The sequence below is a fragment of the Anabrus simplex genome, chromosome 2, assembly GCF_040414725.1.
Source record: "Anabrus simplex isolate iqAnaSimp1 chromosome 2, ASM4041472v1, whole genome shotgun sequence".
NCBI classification, from domain to species: Eukaryota; Metazoa; Arthropoda; class Insecta; order Orthoptera; family Tettigoniidae; genus Anabrus; species Anabrus simplex.
In genome coordinates, this window is record NC_090266.1 from 134,380,503 (window position 1) to 134,398,243 (window position 17,741).

Here is a 17,741-nt window from a genome sequence, read left to right on the forward strand (position 1 = left end):
CGTCTACTGCGCTGTAACTACTGCAAGCTATTGAAAATATGAAATGAATAAACGGTGAGTGAAATAAGTCTAAATACCAAGACTGGGTGCCATCTGTAAAACAATTACAGGAATTTATAACTATGTAGAGCAATGAGCAACTCCTTCTCCCAAGGCGACGGTCATCAGGCTGACAAAGCTCCAGACTTACTTTATAACCTTACCTGTTTACCCCTGAAATTAGATGTGGGTAGCATGCCAGGTTCATCCTCACTCCACTGATAAAAAGATTTACTGCAAGTTTCATACCATGACTTTACTCCCAAAATAAAAATATATAATAAATACCACAATAATCATCACTTGATGAGACCCACTCCTGATTGCCGTCCACAAAGGCAACTTACAAACAACTACGACCAACAAAAATCATTACTTGACGAGACCTACTTGTTTGTCGTTTACAAAGGCAAATATACACACTACTACCAACAACAAAATCATTACTTGATGAGACCTACTCGTTTGTCGTTTACACAGGCAAATATACACACTACTACCACCAACAAAATCATTACTTTCACTAGATATACATTTCTTAACATACCTCCAGGTAAGAGTCCCACTACACTCACTACTGTTACAGAACAAAACGACGACTTTCTCTACGTACGGATGCAACCTCCTTTACGAAGAGCATCCCTAACCTTATTCACACACTTCATCGACGTCTTGAGTCCTTCCTGACTGCCGCACAGGTTAGTGTGACGCCTCACGTTTCTCCAACTGAAACTGGATACGGTACTCGGCCGACGATTTCCTTTACCAAGAATTAGCTCTGTGCACAACCACACATCCATTACCGAATGTAGATTCGGTACGCATCACCACATTCACTGTACATTACCTCGTAGAAGAATTTTAGTCTAATTATTATACTGAGTTGGAATTACAAATAAACACTTAGTAGCGTCTTTTACATAACGGCCACCAGAAATTCGTAGCATCGGCAATATTTAGCATACTCACTCCGTAGGTAAAATATACTTAAGAACAATAGAGCATCGCCTAGGAATCTGCGCAAAGTAGCTCCCGCGCACCGGTCCGAGTGAGAAACACACAGAATCAAGAACACAAACACAACCAGAAAGAGAATCAGCGTCAGAATGAATTGCCGCACACGCGTACATACTTATATAGGCTTGCTGCACATGGTTATAGCGTCCTGAAAAGTTTACTAGTAGCAACGCTCTCACAGGCACTTCTACACGCGTCACTCAGTCAACCCAACCTTGCTTAAAACAAAGCCCTCGTATTGGCTATCATGCGTCTGATGTGACATCAAACGTCCACTCACGTACATCCACATGATCCACTCCAATCTTCAGCCTATACTACCTGGCCGTACCCCGTGCTTCCAAGCCACTTTGTTGCAACACATTCAACCGACTTCAACCGTCCTTCCCGATATAGTCGCTGTTTTCCCGGTTGCACAATTCTTATGGCTAGGCCATATTTACAGACTCTTACCCAAACGGAAATTTATACAACAAAAAATGATGATGCACATATGCAATATTCCCTAACCACATTCTAAATAAACAAAATTAAATGATTTTCATGACTTTAACATTACAAATTATTTTACGAAATTTCTTAACCTAAAATTTGGGGGTCGTACTTTCGTACGGTTACAGCGCTCAGCAGTTGGTCTACAATGACAGATGGTCTCCCTGAACTCTCCTTGTCGTGTGTATTCCCCCTCCCCAGGTTGAAGTTGCGACACCAGCGCCGAACAGACGACTCATCCATCACATTGTCTCCATACACCTCCGTTAATTGGCGATGAATATCACAAAGTCGAATGTTTCATGCATTAAGAAATTTAATCACGGCCCTCACTTATCAACTGGCGGGGTTCTCAATTTGTTTAAACATTTTAAACAATCACAGACACAACACAGGCAATGCTAGCATCACGCAACCTCGCACAGAGCACGCAGACAAGCCAGTGACACGGTCTGACCTTGCCCAGTGGCTACCCGTGTCGTCAGCGCTTCATGCGGCGCTAATGGGTACTACTTTCCGGATGGTCCTCGTATAAAGGTCAGGGACACAAACAACTGTTCAACTCTGCTATTTCGTGGTATCAGAGTAGGTTTAAAACTCTTGCTAACAGAGACCATTACACTCTGCTTGGGATGCTTTTGTACTCATTAAAGGAGATCTATCGCATCTGAAGACTGAGCACATCAGAAGTCCTAGTTTCTCATGACTAGGGCCCAGAATTTTATGAAATATCAATGTGCATTCATATACATAAAAATGTGATAATTATCAGTGAAATGTGTAATTAAATATGTAATATTCTTAAAAGATGTAGAAGTATGTAGAGCAATTTATTGTTGTAGAGTAATTTTCTGTTGCCCTCATGCCCCTAAAAGGAATAAGCATTAAAATTACAAAAATTTTCATGTATTCCTTTTATACCGGGCAAGTTGGCTGAGCGGTTAGGGCCGCACAGCTGTGAGCTTGCATCCGGGAGATAGTGGGTTTGAATCCCACTGTCGGCAGCCCTAAAGATGGTTTTCCGTGGTTTCCCATTTTCACTCCAATTTCAAATGCTGGGGCTTACCTTAATTGATGATGATGATGATGATGCTTGTTGTTTTAAGGGGCCTAACATCTAGGTCATCGGCCCCTGATGGTACGAAATGAGACGAAATGCAATGATAAAATAAAAATTCAAAATCCTCCACTGACCAGGATTCAAAGCGTGAAGGCGAGAAATGAACAGATGGATATGAAGTTAAAAACAATCAGTGGAGCGGACCTGCAATGCCTCAGTCTCAGAAACTGACGGAAAACAATAGTAATACTGACCAAGGGACTGCTTCTATAGCTCAATACTGAATCGATGATCCTTGCAAGTTAAAGGGGTCCAAAATATAGACCATCGGCCTCTCATAATGGTACTTATCGCTTGGAAAGAAGAAACATGGTATTTGACATGCTGCGGTACTAATCAAAAGTATCGTAGACTCGCGGTATTCCACACATTATGGTACTACTTACAGGTAATGAAATTCGCACATGTAATACAGACCTATGGTGTTTCACACATAGCGGCACCATTTACAGGCAACACAAACCCATGGTGTTCACCACATAAGTGTACTAACCACAGGGACTCGTACTATCCCGTGGTGTTCCTTATATAGTGGGTACTAATCATAGGCAAGCCACAACCCTGGTGTCGCTCATATAGTGCTACTAATCACAGGTACTGTAAAAGCCTGACCGCACGGTGCTCCTGATTGTTACTAATCACAAACCTATTTTGTACCTAACATAGTGGTACTACACGCAAGTAATAGCGACCCATGGTGTTCCCCGCGTGGTGGTACTAATCACAAGTAGTTTCATGATTCCAATCCAATCATCCGTTGGTCGCCCCTTTTAGTCACCTCTTACGACAGGCAGGGGATACCGTGGGTGTATTCGTCGTCGGCGTCCCCCACCCGCAGGGGGTTGTGTGTTTGGTTCGCGAGAGGTATTTTATTTCCCTCAAGTCCGCCGGCAAGCCGGTTAGGACCCCCCTATCCGCCACGTGTGTACCTCAATTAAGGCCATGGCCTTTTTTTTTTTTCCACTCCTAGGCCTTTTCTATCCCATCGTTGCCATAAGACCTGTGTCGGTGCGACGTAAAGCAAATAGCAAAAAAAAAAAATATCCATTTATTGTGACTCATGGTTGAGATATGAGACAGTAAAATTGTTTTGAATACCTCCATATTTTATGACAAAGTTTTTGTTGTTGCTTTAGATAATTTTCATAGTCTACTGTTTTCTAATCTTGACATTAAGTACAGTTATGTATTAAATAATTAAACTGAGGTATAATCAAAACACTTAAAAACTGTAAAAAGACGTCATGCACTGTACACTGCAGAGTGTATATCCAATACTTGGCCCATTTTTCTACAGGGTTGGGCATGAAATAAGATGAATAGTCATAGTGAGTGGATGCCCTTCCTGGCATCAACCTCATCAGAGGAGTTAATGAGATGAAATGAATTACGTGATATATCATAGTAGGAAGGGAGAGGGTGAATCCCTGTGCGAACACATACGCTACTCCTGTCCAATAGTACAAATTGGCTTCCTCAAGGCTTAACGTCTTCATCTGATGAACGAATCACCATCTACAGCATCATATGTCCTCACTCTATACGAATACTGCAGAAAGGTTTGGAACAGAATCCAGGCTTCTGACACATAATCTAGTCACTAGAAATTGATTGCCACTACCTCTCCTACTCTGCTGGCCAACATGCTGATGGCGAAACTTCTTTTGACCAACAGAACTCGAACCGGTTAACCACTCGACTTATCGATCATAGCTACCAGGAGGAGTGTACTGTAAATCATGGAATGTTTTATAGAATTTATTGGTGTAATTCATTTTCTGTTGCCCTCATGCCCCAAAAAGGAATAAGCGTTACTAAATAATATTGTTTGTAGATTCAAATATGTTACATTCTTTACATAATATTTAAAATACGTAATATTACTAAGAATGTGTAAAAATATGTAAAAATGAAATCCAAGTATAATCATATCAGAACCACAATTCGTCTACATGTTCAGTGGTCTACAAGCAAAGGAATGGAATATACAATTACATAACAATTCAGCCCCTACTCATCACTAATTTCATCATATACGTAAGTTTATATCAGTTAATATCATACTGTCATTGTCGGCTAAACATGATGAAATTCAGAGTTCAGTTAGTTTGTTTCAAAGGCACCCATTTTCAAGCTTCAAATGCAAACATTTGTCAATCACAAACTTAAATTCCAACATATGAGGTATTTTCTCACACAAAGGGACTAAAGGTTACCACAGCATTATACAAAAAGTAAATAAATAAAGCTTACCTGCCAAGTATTTCTAAAAGTTCTGCTATTCCATTGTGATGCTCTGTTTCATATATAAACCTGTGGATAGAGAAAATACGTGTGAAATTAGTAAATCATCATTACTCTATTTATACAGTGTATCTGCATTCACCACAGTGTGCAGTTTTATTTTTTTTAAATTATTTTTTTAAATTATTATTTTTTATTTTTTTATTTTTGTACAAAGCTGGCCAACAAGTTTATCCAAAGATTGTGTGCAAGAACTAGTATTTGTGTGCAATTTTAATTTCTTGTTTCACAGTTATGTAAACAGTAAACACACACAGCCCCATTTGCAGAGGACAAGAAGAATTAGAAATATGTCTTTTTCCTGATCAAGGGCACATAGCCAAATGCACATGCTCCTTCACTGACATGGTTTAGACAGTTAAACATGAAGTAAAGTGGTTAGCTTGTTCTATTCTCAACATCCTGTAGGTTAACACTACAGCAAATGAATTTCATCTCTGACGCATAAAAAGAATCAACAACTTCTTGCAGAAGGAGGTTTCCAAAAATATCATCCTGATGACATTATACTTGAATCTTCAAAATGTTTAGATTAATTAAAATAATGCAAAGAGAGATTCATTTGAGAAAGAAAACATTACGCAGAGACCCGACACCATAAAATAGAATAGAATAGGTTTACTGTATTTTATCTGGCAAGGCCTTTTTTTCTATATAACCAAAAAATTCAATATTTAAACCTGCACAATTAAAATACAACCACTAAACTATACAGTATTATAATATAAAGAATTGTACGAAAAATAAATAAAAGCGATGGTCGAGAATTATGTACACTAATATAACATGACTACAGTATTCACAAAAGGTTAAGTTAGCTACTTTCAATAGTCCTTAGTGACAGATGGTTATATACAGTATGCAACTTGAAGAAAGGCAGATCTACACTCATGTTCATAAAAAACAGAACACCTTCAAAGAATAGAGACAGGAAGTTCACATTCACAGGATAGTTCATTAGTATGTTCTGCAGAAACAATTAGCATTTTAGTCACCTAAGTTCAGCATGTGTCGTGTTGCCTAGTAGGCACTGGGTCCTCTAAGGACACCGATAACTTATTCCATGTGTGATGGCATCAACGCGTATAAGGCTCGAATGGTGTCCTGGGGTATAGCCATCCATGCTGCATTCAACTGGTTCCACAGTTCATCTTTGTGGGTTGGCATTGGGTCACAGCACCGCCACCTGTCATTTCACCATATGCCACACATTTTCGGTTGGCGACAAGTCCAATGATCGGGCGGGTCAGGGAAACTGTCTGACATCCTATGACAACAAGAAGGTACGTGTTCGTGAAGCAACATGTGGTTGCACATTGTCCTGCTGAAATGTGGCACCTGGGGTGTCGTGCAGAAAGGGTATGGCTATGGGTCGCAGGATGTCATTCACATAGGTCAAACTGGTCACAGTGCCCTGGACATGCACTAACTGTGATTTGTGGTTGTACCCAATAGCACCCCACACCATAAAGCCTTAAGTTGCGCTGTATGTCTTGTGCGAATGCAGTGAATGTGATGCCTCTCTTCCTGTCTGCGGCGAACCAAAATGCGGCCATCACTTTCAAACAAACAGAACCTGGATCCATCCGAAAACACTATCTGGTGCCATTCCAGTTCCCAGTGACGCTGTTCCATGCACCATTGCAGTCTAGCACGTTTATGCATATTAGTCAAAGGTAGGTGGAGAAGTGGGCGACGTGCCGGTAACCCGGAACGTAATAAACGGCGACGGACTGTCGCTCCTGATAGTGTTCGATGTGTTACACTGTTACGCCAAAGCCAAGGAGGACACAGATCTGTCCTGCAATGCGATTCGTATGAGGTGTCTATATTCTCGGGGAGGGGGGTCTAGGTGGTGCGACCAGCAATTTCCCGGATGGATGCGTCATGTTCTCTCATGCCAATAATGCGCCCTCTTTCAAACTCACTCATTTTACGGTACATACATCTGCGAGGCATCCTGCACGTCTGCTCATGTCACACTGATCCATTACCTTCGGTTTATAGTGACGAGAGCCGCAGGCATATTTTACCAGTCTGTGGTCATGTGCTGAGATATTGATATGGATCTTGAACCTGAAGGCTGACATGGTTCAAATACTAATCATTTCTTCAGAACATACTAATGCACATGTCCTGTAAATATGAACTTCCTATCTCTAGTCTTTCAAGGTGTTCTGGTTTTTATGAACATAAGTGTACTTAGCTAATTTCTATAATTCTCAATGATGACAGTTGGTAATAGTACATAGCTTGAAGAAAGGCACATGTACAATTAACATAAGAAACAAACCTAAACGTCAACTATTAAATACCAGATATTGGCGACTACATTGCCTGAAACTAGAATGTGAGGATGCTCCGACATAGATAGGTAGTGTGCTTCAGCATTGTGCTGAAGAGATAAGTTATTTTTTGTATCTGAGATGTGGTGAGGTAGTAGCAATAAGAGTGTATCAGTTTTTGACTGTGTTCCAAGTTTGTGATTACATGAGAGGTGGTGAAACTGACAATTAAGTAGGGTGGTGAGCACGAAGAAAATATTCAACAAGGAAGGCATGAAGAATATGGTGCTGTTCAAATTTTAGCCAACCAAGTTCACTGTAGGCAGGTATAACATGGTCAAAGTAATGTAGGTCACATACAGCATACATGTAACATGACAATTTTGCCTCTCGGACCAACCCACCACACTAATAGCAGTCACACCCTTCTCGATCTAATAATAACAAACAATTCAGCGAAAGTCCTGCAACATGGACAGACATCAGCCCCGGGGCTATCTGGACATGACATAATCTACCTGTCCTACCAATTACAAACTCCGAAACCAAGGTCGAAAATATTATCATTCAGGGACCTCAGATGAATTGACGCAGATAAATTAGAAGAAGATGCTCTTTCCGTGCCGTGGATGGAGATAAATCGCGCCAATAATCTACAGGAAATGGTCTCAACATTTAATAACCTAGTAACGCAACTCTACGATCGGCACGCCCCAGTGCGTACGGGAAAAGGTTCCAGAGCTCCTAAGCCGTGGATAAATGACGAAATTCGCCAGTTAATGGCTAAACGAGACGCTGCTCATAGACGATACAAGCACTACCCAACAGAAGTGAACCACCAGACTTATAAAACACTGCGTAATAAAACGACCTCTAAAATTCGAAGCGCTAGACTACATTACGCCCATAACTTGATTAGACCTGACGTACGCCCTGCGACGATGTGGAAATCTATGAAATATTTTGGTATCAATAACCAGAAATCTAACGATGAACTAAATGTTAACGTAGATGAATTAAACGACCATTTCATCTCGCCAACGGGAATTAATCCGGTCGTAAAGGAGAAAACTATTAATACATATGATAATACGCCATCTCCACAGAGAGATCAATTTTACTTCAGTCACGTCACACCGCAAGAAGTGATTGACTCAATAAAACGCATCAAGACCAGGGCTAGGGGCTTAGATAATATAGGCCATGAAATGCTCATGAAAATTCTCCACCACATCATTTATCCATTGGTGAATATTTTTAATTACTCACTGCAACAGGGGACTTATCCGGAAATATGGAAAATGGCCATAGTTCGCCCGCTTCCGAAAATAAGACTTGCGAAGGACGTCGGTGACTATCGGCCGATTAGCACCTTATGCATATTGTCAAAAGCTTTAGAATTCATAGTTCACAAGCAAATTACCGACTATCTTATTCAACACAATCTTCTTGATATCCACCAGTCCGGTTTTAGACCGAAACACAGCACCTGCAGTGCATTAACACATGTGACTGATGACATAAGGCAAGCTATGGACAACAAACAACTGACAGTTCTAGCGTTATTGGACTTTAGTAAAGCTTTCGATACTGTTGACAGGGACATACTTATATCCAAATTAAATAGTTTAAATTTCTCCGCGAGTCCACTCCAGTGGATCAGATCCTATCTCACCGGTCGCCAGCAGTGTGTACTTATCAACAATGAATATTCAAATTGGCGTACGGTCGACGTAGGAATACAACAAGGATCTGTACTGGGCCCCCTATTTTTCTCTTTGTATATAAATGGCATATCTTCCAGATTAAAACACTGTAAATACCACTTATACGCTGATGACCTACAGATATATATACACAGCAAACCCGAAAACCTACACTCAGAAACACGTCACTTGAATGAAGACTTGATGACCATAGATATATGGGCCAGAAATCACGGTTTAAAATTAAACCCATCAAAATCCCAGGCAATAATTATTGGTTACCCTAAATTACTTTGCAAGCTCAATCGAACAGCGTTACCACAGTTGTCCATAAGTGGTACTCCCATACAGTATAGCCAAAATGTAAGAAATCTTGGCATAATATTTGACGAACATCTGTCCTGGTCAGCCCAAACTATATCTGTGTGTAGGAAAATATACGGAACGCTGCGCTGTCTCAGTAAATTCAAATTAACTTTCCCTTTTAAACTAAAGAAAATTCTTGTTGAATCACTCGCATTACCTCATTTTGATTATTGCGACATAGTTTACAACAACCTAGGAGTAGACTGGGGAAAGAAATTACAGTGCGCTCAGAATGCCTGTGTAAGATTTATCTGTGGACTTCGTTACGCTGACCATGTCACACCGTCTTACACGCGGCTCGGGTGGCTTCGCCTGCAAGAACGACGCACACTTCATACTCTTTGCTTCTTGCATACTATTCTTAAAAGTTCTCAACCAGCCTATCTCCGTGATCGAATGAAGCTCCTCTCCACAGATCATAACAAAAATACCCGATCCTGCAGCACCATGTGTTTATCCCTTCCTGTACACAGAACAGCAATCTACACGAAATCATTCACCGTTACCGCAGCCCGACAATGGAATCTCTTACCAGTGGACGTCAGAAGCATGTCCAGCAGCTTAGCTTTTAAACATGCCTGTGTCGAAATACTAGGTAAACATGCATGAATCATCAAATTATGACCTGAAAACACCTACTCCTACCGCCTCTTCATCATCATTTCCCTCTTCCTTTCACAGACATTCTTCTTCTTCCTCTTCTTCTACTTCTTACTAATCCTTCTCTTCACCTCTCAACTGAAGGCGATATTTCGGTGTACTGTAGAAATGTATATATTTTCTAAACTTTTTCTTAAGTAGTTGTTATAGTACTCATTATTCATAATGATATTCTTAGTACTCATTATTCATAGTTATATTCTTAGTACTCATTATTCATAATTATACTCTTAGTACTCATCTATATAAATAAAATTGTAGGGGGTCCGCTGTCTGTAATTTCTTTTGTTTTGCCAATTTTTCAGATATTTATCCGTTTTAGGTCAACTCAAGACCGAATCGGTGGTTTTTACGTTTCGTGTTTGTTTGTCTGTTTGTCTGTCTGTTTGTCTGTCTGTTTGTCTGTTCCACCATCACGTCGAAACGGCTGGATAGATCTCAACCAAACTATATATTTAGAGTATACTCATCCCGGGGAAGGTTTCGATATGCATATCATTTTAAAATCTTTGAATACACGGGGGGTTTATAGGAAAACCAGAATGGTTTTTTCACCATCACGTCGAAACGGCTGGATAGATCTCAACCAAACTTCATATTTAGAGTATACTCATCCCGGGGAAGGTTTCGATATACATATCATTTTAAAATCTTTGAATACACGGGGGTTTATAGGAAAACCAGAATGGTTTTTCCACCATCACGTCGAAACGGCTGGATAGATCTCAACCAAACTTCACATTTAGAGTATACTCATCCCGGGGAAGGTTTTGATATGCATATCATTTCAAAATCTTTGAACAGACGGGGGGTTTATAGGAAAACCAGAATGGTTCTTCCACAATCACGTCGAAACGGCTGAATAGATCTCAACCAAACTTCATATTTAGAGTATACTCATACCGGGGAAGGTTTCAATATGCATATCATTTTAAAATCCTTGAATAGACGGGGGGTTTATAGGAAAGCCAGAATGGTTTTCCCCCATTTTCTCTTATACTATTGATTTTCTGTAAACTTCGTTTACCGTACGTGAAACGTCTCTTCATTATAAACAACTTTCGTTATGTTCACAATTTACCTTACTCTTCACATGACGGAGAAATTTACAATTTTCCGCTGGTATCATGCTCTGCATTGAGTGACCGACAGACCGACAACGAACCTACAGGTTACCATGGCAACGTCTCTGACTGCATGCCGGCAGGGAAGTAACGTATTGCCATTTTCCTCATCATGCTTTTAAATTCGTGGTTGTTCCTTGGCTAGAAGGCAAGAGAGGCGTCAATCGGCCTATCTGCGGGATATTGGCGGAATATCGTTGGATATTATAACCGCCCTCGAATAGATTAAGTAATAACACCATTAGTCATCTTCTTATTATTTGTTTACCTAGGAATCACTATACCTAAATTTCTCCTGTGTTACCGCTTTATTATATCCATAACTCACACTAGCATAATTTATTGAGGGGCATTTGATTTTCCAATACATTAACTTGGCATTTACATATTTGTCGTTATCCGACTGTCCTCAGTTATAATCCATTTTCTATTACTTTCAACTTTCTTAACTGTATTATTTTCTTCCTTAATTACGCCGTATGTACGCGAGTGCTACAAACTACTGGATGTATTTCCACCAAGACTCATATTTAGAATACACCTGTCCTTGATAGGTTTTAGGGCAAAAATTGTTTCTAAATCCCTGAACTGAGTGGGGGTTTATACGAAACCGAAACAGTGATTTTGCACTTCCACAAAATATACACAACCAACGTTAATTTAAATCTACCTGCCTTGGTAGAAATTAATTTCTAAACCTTTTTTTCTCATGTGCATCATTTCGATACGAGGACTAATAAGGGAGACATCATTAACGGACCGTTTTTCTGTACAAGTCCCATAGGACTTAAATCACGAGCGGGTGCGTGTAAAGCGTATTCCTTACAACTTGAAAACTACTGAAGACATTCGAACCAAAATTTATATTTAGCATCCACCTGTCCAAAGGTAGGTTTTAAACGTAAATAATATTTCATGTTCCGGAATGGACTGGCGGTTTATAGGGAACCGATATGGTGATTTTACTCTTCCACAATGTATACAGAACAAGACCAACCTGACTGGAAATCGACCAAACGTGATGGAATTCCACCTCTAAAACTTTTTCTTCATGTGCATTTTTTCGTAAGGAGGATTAATAAGGGAGATATCATGAATGGTCAGTTTTGCAGGTTAAGTCCAGCGGACATAGCCCAAAAGGTGTTTTACATGGAGCAGATTCCTTATCTATATAAATCAAATCGTAACGACTGTGTGCCTCTACACTGACTATTTTGGCGAAATTTTTGTACAGCTTTCCGTTTAAGGGGTAATAATGACCATCTCCATAATTTTTGGTTTAGTTTCCTGAAAGTAATAATTTTTACCCGCCTCGCCCAAATCCAGATTGCGGCATAATCTGCCAGAAGAAAAAGAAGATAATTGAAATTTGACAAAATTATACGTTTTAGCCTGTAACAAACGGAAAACATCCTAGATCATTAATTTTTCACTTTTTATCCGCGAAGAATATAGAAATATGCAGGCAATTTTAATGATGGTGCAGACCTTCGGAAATTCCTATCACATAACGGATTGCACAATATTCGTTCAATTTGGAATGATCTACAACCTTGGTCTTATGACTTTTTGCCGTATCTGTATCCCTTTTACGTTTGATTTTTCTTTATTAATCGATGTTAAGTCAATTTGGAATTTTCACATGCATAATTCATACTTTCAGTTACTTATATGAAATACAGAATCATCAAACTCTTCACGAAAATTGGCCCACCCAGTAGCCATATGTGAGCCAAATGCTATGTATGTAGCTGTCACATAATTATCCCAAAAGTAATGTAATGTGAGATAATCTTACAAAAACTTTACCCTGTTCCACGTTTCTAACTCAATCTTACCCAAGAATAGATGACATATCATAGGACCAGGCATTTAGGCCACTAAATCCGGCGTGTCTTATGGTATAATCCTTTGTCGATATGACGTACGTTTAGTAGCAGTTAATCTGTAAATGAAGGTCTTCAATATTTTTAACATGCATATACTTTCGTATGTCGATCTATATATATTCACTGATGTCGATTTGTAGCGATCGAGAAAGGGTGGGTCTGCTATTGTAATCAGTACTCCCAACACCGACTTTGACTGGCAGTAGGAAAGGGTTCCTTCTCCGACTTCTGTGTAACTGTCATTAGTAAGGAAGGCCTACAATTGTAATGAATAGTTCACTTCTCGATTTGACTTGCACAAGGCAAGTGAGCATGCAGTTTTCTTTAAAACTCCCCTACCCGATTGTGTTTGGCAGTAGGAAAGGGTGCCCGCCATTATAAAGAAATGTCCTCATCTAAAATGTGACCGGCATTAGGCATAGTGGCCTGCTATTTTGATGGAAACTCACCAACTTGGTGTGACCGGCAGTAAGCTGGCTGGCAGTAGGAAAATGGGCCTGGCATTATAATGATAACTGCACAACTCAATTTCGAGTGATAGTAGGGTAATTGCCTGCCATTATAATAAAAACTGTAATCTGTCTGGAAGTAGGAAAGGGGGGCTGCCATTTTAACGAAAACTCCCCAAATCGATTCTGTCCGCATAGTAGGCAATGGGGCCTGCAATTATAATGTAAACTTCCCAACTCGATTGTGAATGGCAGTAGGCAAGTGAGCCTGCCGTTATATCACAAATCCATAACAAACACTTTACATTGGAAACAACGTACGGGGACCTCCCCATGCTCTTTCTCGGATAACGCTAAGAGACATGCAATTTTAAAACAATCTTATTTACTGCATGCACACTATTTACTTCGATATTCGAATACAATGTAGAATACCGTAGCGAAGCACGGGTACATTCGCTAGTTATTCATAATTATATTCTGCACTTTACGTACGATATATATATATATATATATTTTTAAGTGTGGTTACTTTTGTTAATGGTATTACTGTTACTATTGTCCATATTATCATATTATTGTCATCAGTAGTTATTATTAAGTGTTCTAGGTTAAGACTGGTTAAGTGTAAGAAAGGGAGTACATCCCTAACTTTGCCAGGATAAATAAAACATATTACTTACTTACTTACTTACTTATAGTGAACATAAGCATTTTGTCATTATAAGTAGCAGTCAGGCTACTGCATTGTACACAGTGATACACTAATCAAAATGAGGTAATGCCAAAATGCAAATGAGACATTCTTTCAATACCCAAGAAAGTATGCTGCAGAATCTTCTAAGTGAGTTAACCCTTTCACTCAGGTCGACTGCTCTAGCATTTGGGATGGAGCTGTGCCGTGCACCCAGTGGACTGCTGTAGCAGTGTCTCATAGCCGGTCGACTGCTGTAGAAGTTGTGTGTCTTTTGGCCGTTTTCCGTTTTGCTGAAGTAGACTGCTGGGGAAGTTCAACTTTGGAGGTCTCTTGTGGCTGACCTGGTAGTCTATAGTTATGGCTATGATCACCAGATGACAGGAGTAACCCGTTCAAAGACTAAAGCAATGGTGTCCGGTATGCTACTCAGTTGTAGGATGCTAAAGGGTTTATTGTGTCACCTATTCAATACATTATATATTTTTAAACACTTAGGAATTATTATTTCCTACTGAAGTGTTTAAAAATATAATAAGTGTTTAAAATTATATAATGTATTGAATAGGTGACGCAATAAACCCTTCAGCATTCTACATTCAGTATCTTCAATACGGATTAACAATGATATTTATGTCTTGCAATGCTACTCACTTTGCGCCTAGTTGCTCCCCTGTGCTGACGTGCTTGTGCATCTCCATTTAGCTTTCAATCGCTTTTAAATTGTGAAAGGCCTGATGACAGAGGAAAGATATTCTGCGGAGGAAGCCCTTGCCCTCATATTGGGTAGCGACTTTGAAGAAGATTACACATAACTAATCTCATGATTAGGCCCATATTGAAATTTGCTATAAATGCTTACAATATAGTAACTATTTCAAGCCACCTATTCAATACTATTTGGTTTTATGTTGCTAGTTCATAATATTACAACATGAATTTGCAGGGACATGTTTCGCTTTATTTACAAGCATCTTCAGCCTACACAATTGTCTTAAGGTTAAGACCTGTCGTGTTTGAATTGTTTTTACAAGATATTTAGCTTGAGTATATGTCCATGTTTGGTAATAATATAGGAAATATATACACATTAAAAGTATAACAATATGAATTACAATGTTGGATAGAAGTAACCCTTAAATTCTAAAATACATTGACGTCCAAAACATAGTAACTACAATTTAAAATTTCTTTTTTGGTTGAAAATTATTTTCACATTTACAATGTTGAATTGGAGTAATCCTTAATTCCAAAATTCCTTGACATCCAAAACATAGTAACTAAAATTTAAAAATTTGGCTAAAATTGTTTGCACAATGCTGTGGTTGATTTAAACAACCGTAATATGGCTTTAAATTTGAGTCATGAATAAGAACTGAAAGTTAAAATATATATATAGGAGTCATGTTTTCTAAAACCGTTGAAATCTGAAACACAGTAACTACCGATGTTGAGAATTTGGATAATAATTGCGATCTCCAATGTAATTATTTAAAAACAACTATGATTTGACTCCATGTGTCGTTAATATTCTAAATTTAAATCTTGGAACAGTTGGAGACTAGCTTCTAGAATTTACGACGCTTGCTGCAGTTTGGTGTTTTGATCAGTGAAGTATTGGAATAATTAGTTCTTGTTTATTGCAACATTGAATATCCGAAGGTAGCAGATTGCATTAATGTAGTTGTAGTTAAAAGGAGTGGCTTCATTCAATTCTTGAATAGCTGTTTAGGTTTCTTTCGAAGTAACAGAATGAGTGAAGCATCTGGAACAAATGGAGATTAACTTGAGTACTGTTATGTGTTGTTGTGCTTTGTAATGTGAGTTTGATGTTATATTTTCACTTACCCCTTTGACTGAATGTCTGTTGTGGTTCTATTCCTCGTGTTGTACGTGTGGAGGGGCTGTTGTGAGGGGCAAGTACGGGGTTGAGGGGGATGGATGTTAGGTGGGGCGTTTGCTATTGGCGTATCATGTAGTGGGGAGTTCTTATCTGTTGTCGAGGTGGGGGTAGGGGACGATACTATGGGCGGGGCATTAAGCTTTGGCGTATTATGTAGAGGGGAATTCATTGTCGAAATAGTTTTCGTTGTGAGTGTTTTTAGATTAAATATCCTAAAGAATTTGCTTTTTTCAGATTTGAAAGTTTCTAACATTGTTGGTGACTGTTCAATTAAAGGGCTTTTTATTTCGACCACGTCGTTCAGGTTTTTATCTTTATTAAAATATTGATCCAAATAAATGTATATGTTTTCGAACTCTGTCATTAACTTCCCCTTTTCGATCCTTTTGATTATTGTAAGGTCTTTGTCTATTGAGGTATAATGATGGCCGGTTTCTTTCATATGGTTACTCATTGCAGAGTATTTATTATGCTTTATGGCGGTAAAGTGTTCCATGTACCTAGTTAGGAAACTGCGGCCAATTTGGCCAACATATGAAGATTTACACTGTGTGCATGTTAGTCTATATATTCCGGAACTATGATATTTGTTATTGTACGAATTTACTGTGTTATGATTAAAAAATAAGTTTTTATTAGTGTTGTGTGTTTTAAAGGCTACTTGCATATCCCGCTTTTTGAATGGGTTTGCTATTTGGTGGATCGTTGAACTGGTGTAGGTAAAGGATGCGTATTTTGATTTTTTGTTTTTTTCTGGTACAAGATTAGTGGCTAATTTGAGCTTTACTTTATTGATGATTCGATTCACCATCTCTGCTTTATATCCGTTGATATGTGCAAGTTCTTTTATGAAATTTATTTCTTTCGTGAAATTCGTGGGTGATAGGGGTATTTTATGAGCTCTGTAGCTCATGCTGAAAAAAGTTGCTTGTTTATGGGATTTAGGGTGGAGTGAATCGTTTCTTATTGTTATTGATGTGTGTGTCAGTTTTCTGTATATTTGATAATCGAATTTATGATCTAAGCGTTTTACTGTAACGTCCAGATAATTCAATGAGTTGTCATTCTCGTCTTCTTTAGTAATTTTTACGTACCTATCAATGTTATTTAGAAATTCTAAGATTTTTTCACTGTTATTTTTTCGGTTGTCTGTTATTACAAACGTATCATCAACGAATCTCAGCCAAAGGCAGATTCCTTCTATATTCGGTTTAATTGTTTTATGTTCTAAGTTGTCCATATAAATATATGCTAACATTCCTGAGCTGGGGTCACCCATGGCTAGACTCAACTGGTGGTAAATTTTATTGTTACAAGTGAAATAGTTATTATTTAGTACGAATTTAAGTAATTTAATAAATTCATCTATTTCTAGCTTACTTAAGTTACTATGTTTGGAAAGGTTTGAGTTAATAATTTCAACCATCTCTTTAATGGCGATGTTTGAATACATATTGGTAATATCAAAGGAACTCATCCTGTGGTGGGGTTGTAAGTTGAAGTTTTTTAATCTTTCACAGAATTCAATAGAATTTTTAATTGAAGAATTACTTTGAAACTTGTAATGCTTTTTGAAGAACTGATGTATAAATTTGATATTTTATATGTTGGGCTATTTCTGCTATTTATGATTGGTCGAATGGGTGTGTTGTTTTTGTGTACCTTAGGTAGTGCCTTTGCCTTAGGCAATGTT

The 17,741-nt window shown here is 38.6% G+C and overlaps 1 protein-coding gene across 4 annotated transcripts in view; it reads right to left on the reverse strand.

Annotated features, from left to right (window-relative positions):
• LOC136863938 (serine/threonine-protein phosphatase 2A 56 kDa regulatory subunit delta isoform) overlaps nt 1-17,741 on the reverse strand; it is a 766,800-nt gene that overhangs the window by 230,493 nt on the left and 518,566 nt on the right. For all 4 annotated transcript variants that reach the window (XR_010859229.2, XM_067140384.2, XM_067140386.2 and 1 more), the window contains one exon: nt 4,922-4,981. Coding sequence is in view for 3 of the 4 variants with exons in the window: in XM_067140384.2 (XP_066996485.1) it covers nt 4,922-4,981 (60 nt within the window). In the remaining variant the exon portion in view is untranslated. The remainder of the gene's footprint in view (nt 1-4,921; nt 4,982-17,741) is intronic.